A 5,194-nucleotide genomic window follows, 5' to 3' on the forward strand; every position below is an offset into this window, starting at 1 on the left:
ATCTGGTAACTCACTCACTCCTTCCAGCAACCCCATCAACGACATACTATTACTAATCCCATTTTACAAATGAAGACGGTGAAACAGAAGTGAAGAAACTTCCCCCAAGTCACCCAGTTCACAGGGGCCGGGGCCGGGGCTAGAACCCAGGCCGTCTGCCTTCAGGGCCCATATTCGTAGCCACAATGCTCTACACCTGACAGCCCCATTAGTGACAGAAAGCTGGATTCAGATTTGCCATGGGACCTAACTGTATATACCCATGAGTAAGAATTCTTCATGATTGTAAGTAATAATCTTCTAATTGACTTCTTGACGCTGTTCAGTGATAGGAAATTAATCAATGCCTGCAAAACTGTATTAAAAGATGATGTACTGAATTTATAAAAACTGCTTATATTTTTTTTTTTATAAAACTCTCAAGTTTTCAAAGCTCACATGCATCGTGGTTAGTTTAAAAAGGAAAAATTGCTTAGACTTTTGCCCTATCTAAAAAATTTAAAAAATTACTTGGCAATTTACTTCAGCCAAACGATAAAGGAACGCCAGGAGTCCTGAAGGGAAATCACCACCACCGGACTGGACAGGAGCCTGCTGGCCAAGGGTCTTGATTCTCATTCCACTGCTTTTGTCCTCACATAGAGAATGTGTGGAAACTCATCTCCTGTGGGAACTGCTCCTGCTGTACAATTCACTGTCAGGTGCCCGCTTCACCGAGGGCTCTACACAGCACGCTGGGACACGCTGCCTCCTGAATCGTGAAGTCCATGTCACCGTCCGCATTTTAAAATGATGGAAGAGAGGATCAGAAAGTAAATGAAAGGAACTCACCAAAGGCCAAAAGTCTTGGAAATAGAACCAGAATTCAAACCCAAGTCTGTGGAACTGCAAAGCCTCTTCTCTTTCCCGCAGAGCCATTACACTGTTCTAGTTACATCAGCTCATCACTGTCCCTATAAACTTGAATTTAAAGCTAGGAATCAGCTCATTAGGTTGATAGCTATTAAAATACAACTCTACATCTATACAGTGAGTGTTCCTACTATACTGACATTTTCCAGAGACTGTTTCATTCTCTCCAAAACACCACACAAAGAGAAGCCAAAAGACATGTCCCCAGTGGGCCAGCACAATGTAGTCGCATCTCTCTCCTCCTGGCGTCACAGAATTGGTGCCACGGAAGGATCAGGAGGAGCCCTTAGCCTTGAGCCAGACTAAAGGACTCCGAGGCTCTCGTCTGTGCCCTCGGTCACTCTAGGGGGCAAAAGGTCCCTTGAATCCAGGCTTCCGAAGGCCAGGCTCACACCACAGCATCTCCACAAACGTCTGCTTCAGCTTGTTGTTTCCCAGAATGAGAATGAATGAGTGGCCAGCAGGATAAAACATTGTAACTGCTTCTCCGATCATAATGACCATCTCAGTTCCTGGTATGAAATAACTGCAGGATGTAATCAGAAAGGCCAAAAAGTAAAGCAGGAAGAGAAAGAGGAAGGAGACGGATGATTTTGATGGCTCTCTGGTGGGCCTCGGTGCTTGGATCTCTGGAGCTGATTCCACTTTGCTGCACCTGCTGCACGTGTCTCCCCAGGGAGAGGATGAGCAGAAAGTACATGGCCACAGACACAATTAGGGGAGGGAGGTTCCACAGAGTCCCAAGAACATGGAACACTTTGTATTCATTTCTTTTCTTTCTAAAGTGCTCGGTCACATTCCCTGTGAAACCGATCCCCCTGAGAACAGAATAGATCTTAAATTCCTGGATCAGAGATAGGGCACTGACACACGATAAGAACAGGGCACCCAAAATCATGCATACGACCACCCTGGAAACTCTCCACTTGAGCCAGAGGAATGCAGGATGGGAGAAACTGGCAATTTTCAGGCAGTAGAGGACACTGAGACAGGTGGTGAGCCAAATGCTCAGGTGGTTTTTAAATGTCCAGAAAATATCAATAATTTGCATCACTATCCCTTCATCACGTACTTTGGAAGAGAACACCATTAAAACACCGTCAACCAAGAGAATCCATAGGAGAACGATCCTAGAGAGAGCAAGGTTAGTGATGATGAAGTCAGACAGAGAGACTGTCTTGTTTTTGAACCAGCTGCTGCCATTGGCCAACACTATGAACCCATTCCCCAGCATCCCCAGAATGAACTCGGTGGCAGACAGAACCAGGAACATCCATTTCTCCAGCCCTGACATGTCAGCTAGACCTGACCTTGTTCTTTCTCTTGATGTACAATCTCCTTGCTGACTTGAAACCCCGCTCTGTGAACCTGTCACTTCTACCTGTTGCTTCACTGTACGTGTCTCTTGTCTCTGCCCAATTTAGTCTGTTGTAGAGCACAATTTAGTGAACCCTCTCTGGATCTTTCCGATTAGTCTGTCCTCTTCACAGATGACAGGGACTGTCACATTCCATCTATGATCTAAACTCAGCAGCTCTTTGCCAAAATGCAAATGGAGTAGTATTCAATGTCACACGAAGAAGTAAGAGATCTCACTCACAAAGGTGAGGATTTGCACACGATTCCAAAGGGAGGGAGGTTCCAAGCCAGCCAGGACAGAAAGGTGCATGACCAGAGTCATACAGAATCACTCTGAAGAGTGAGAAGTCTTCTTCCTGGAAGGAGGACTCAGGGACACACACAGAAGGAGGGAGATCAGAATTCCACCAGAAGGCACTATCAAAGTCACCTGGAGGGAGGTTTAAGTGCATGAAACAAAGAAAGTTCAATGCCAGAGGTCCTGGGTTAGAATTAAAAGGTGTGCCTCTTAGTGTTTACCTTACATGAGGGGACTCCAAGTTCTTCCCTAGAGAGCCATATCACCAGAAGTCTTAACTATCTGACTACTTAAATAGCAATAATGAATTATAGCATATAAGCTACTTAAAATGTAGATTTTCAGGGGCACCTGGGTGGCTCAGTGGGTTAAGCCTCTGCCTTTGGCTCAGGTCATGATCCCAGGGTCCTGGGCTTGAGCCCTGCATCCAGCTCTCCGCTCAGCAGGGAGCCTGCTTCCCCCTCTCTCTCTGCCTGCCTCTTTGCCTACTTGTGATCTCTCTCTGTGTCAAATAAATAAATAAAATATTTAAAAATAAATAAATAAAATGTAGATTTTCAGAGTGCATGACCACTGTATCAATATGTCAACAGTAGTTCAAGCTGACAGAAATCATACACAGTCTCTTCAACCAAAGAAACCTGATTTATGTAAAACAGTGCCTTAACAAATTTTGACCATGGCCAACAGTAATAATCTTTATAGCGTTTTATATGTATATCACCATATATACATATTATTCTGGGACACAAAACAATTATTTCCCCTTTCTAGATGTGTGGCAGTCTGATATTTTCTATCCTTTCTATTTCCTTCATTGCTGCTTGCCTACCACAAACTTGATTTTACAATCTACGCATGAGTTGTGATAAATACGGTTTGAAAACACTGATCTGAAGGATGGAGAGAGAAATCAAGGTCACCAACACACAAAGCAGAGAGTTTAGCAACACCATCCAAATAACAGAAGGACAGACTTTCAGATCCCCTCAAAAGGACCTCCCACGGTAGCAGATGACAAATCCCACGGTAGCAGACACAAACAACACAGAGTCTCTTCTGGACGCCCGCCACACGGCCAAGTGACCCTCATCAGGCTTGGCATTCTGCAGCGTACGATATGGTTACAGAGCATTTCCGAGAATACTCGGCCATGAGCACGGCCCTCCTTCATCACCCTCAGCCTTCTCGGGCTAACTTTGCAACCTGGCCAAATGCTCCTGAGCTCTGTGCTCCAGAATTACAGTAAGGCAGTTCCCAGCTGTCCCTGGCAGTCCTTTAACAGGACCTTAGCCCAGTTGTAGCGCTCGTCCCACAACCCACCCCTGACGCTGTTCAGTTTTTTCTCATGGCTTCAGTTCTATAGATGCACATTTCTGTTCTCGTAACACCTTCTACATCCTCTCATAAGAAGCAATAAGCTAATAAGATTCCTCTACCCAGGGATTAGAATTATCCAGTGAGAAGAAACTTTAGAATATGTAACATATCAGAATTCATTTCTTGTACCATGTATGGCTCATCATCCTGCTTTACAAGTCTTATTATTTTTACCCCTTCCAAAATTACAACGTTTACCTTTTTAGAAGTCATTACTGAGCAGTCTAGGGTTAACTATAATTTTTCTTTCTCAGTTTTGATTCTTTCCCAGGACAGTGTTTCCATGAACAATGTAGTAGCGGGTGGTGAGAGTTCAATTTCAGAGTTTAAAAGACATTGTTGGAATCACAGAACACTACACCAAAAACTAATGATGTACTGTACGGTGACTAACATAACATCATTTTTAAAATTTTAACAAATAAATAAATAAATATTTGTTAAATGAGAAAAAATAAAAAATAAGAGATCATTGGGGGAAAAAAGACATTGTTGGTTATCAGCATTATCATTGCTACTACTCCATCAGGTACCACTGATAAGAATTATGAGCCCATAGTTATACCATTCCCACTTTTTTAAAAATTTTTTAAAGATTTTATTTATTTATTTGACAGAGAGAGAGAGATCACAAGTAGGCAGAGAGGCAGGCAGAGAGACAGGGGGAAACAGGCTCCCTGCTGAGCAGAGAGCCCGATGTGGGGCTCGATCCCAGGACCCTGAGATCATGGCCGGAGCCGAAGGCAGAGGCTTAACCCACTGAGCCACCCAGGCGCCCCCATTCCCACTTTTTAACATAAACACTACAACTATCATACGATAACTAATATCATAGCATTAGTAATGTCTGCTTCCAAAATGTACGTTCACCATCCTCCACTGAAACAGCCACATATACTCAAGTCCAACTCTACAAAATGTGCATCTTTAAACACGGTTTGTTAGGGATCAATGCCAGAGCCAAGGTGCTGGATCCTTGCATCTTTCATCCCAGGCTGCAGACATCTAGAACGACTACTGAGAGATCACGTTCTTGCTCTCAACCATCCTTCTGAGTAAAAGACCAAAGGAAGCGTATCAGTCAGGGCATCCACAGGAAGCAACTGGTACAAACTGGGTAATTCCAGAAAGGTGTTAAAGTGGAATTATTTACAAAGGTGTGAGCAGAGGATGGGGAAACCATAAACAGCTAGTGCAGTGCCCCAGGGCTCGGACCAGTGGGGCACCACATCGCCATACCACCCA

General features: G+C 44.1%; 1 protein-coding gene across 1 annotated transcript; it reads right to left on the reverse strand.

The window, feature by feature from the left end:
* Positions 1-1,254: 1,254 nt before the first annotated feature.
* Positions 1,255-2,206, reverse strand: LOC111152040 (taste 2 receptor member 3). The gene is given in 2 exon segments (XM_022510323.1): positions 1,255-1,497; positions 1,499-2,206. Coding segments are annotated over 2 exon segments (951 nt in total).
* Positions 2,207-5,194: the final 2,988 nt, after the last annotated feature.

The sequence above is a fragment of the Enhydra lutris genome, unplaced genomic scaffold (genome assembly GCF_002288905.1).
Source record: "Enhydra lutris kenyoni isolate GAN:26980312 unplaced genomic scaffold, ASM228890v2 scaffoldscaffold27, whole genome shotgun sequence".
Taxonomy (NCBI): Eukaryota; Metazoa; Chordata; class Mammalia; order Carnivora; family Mustelidae; genus Enhydra; species Enhydra lutris.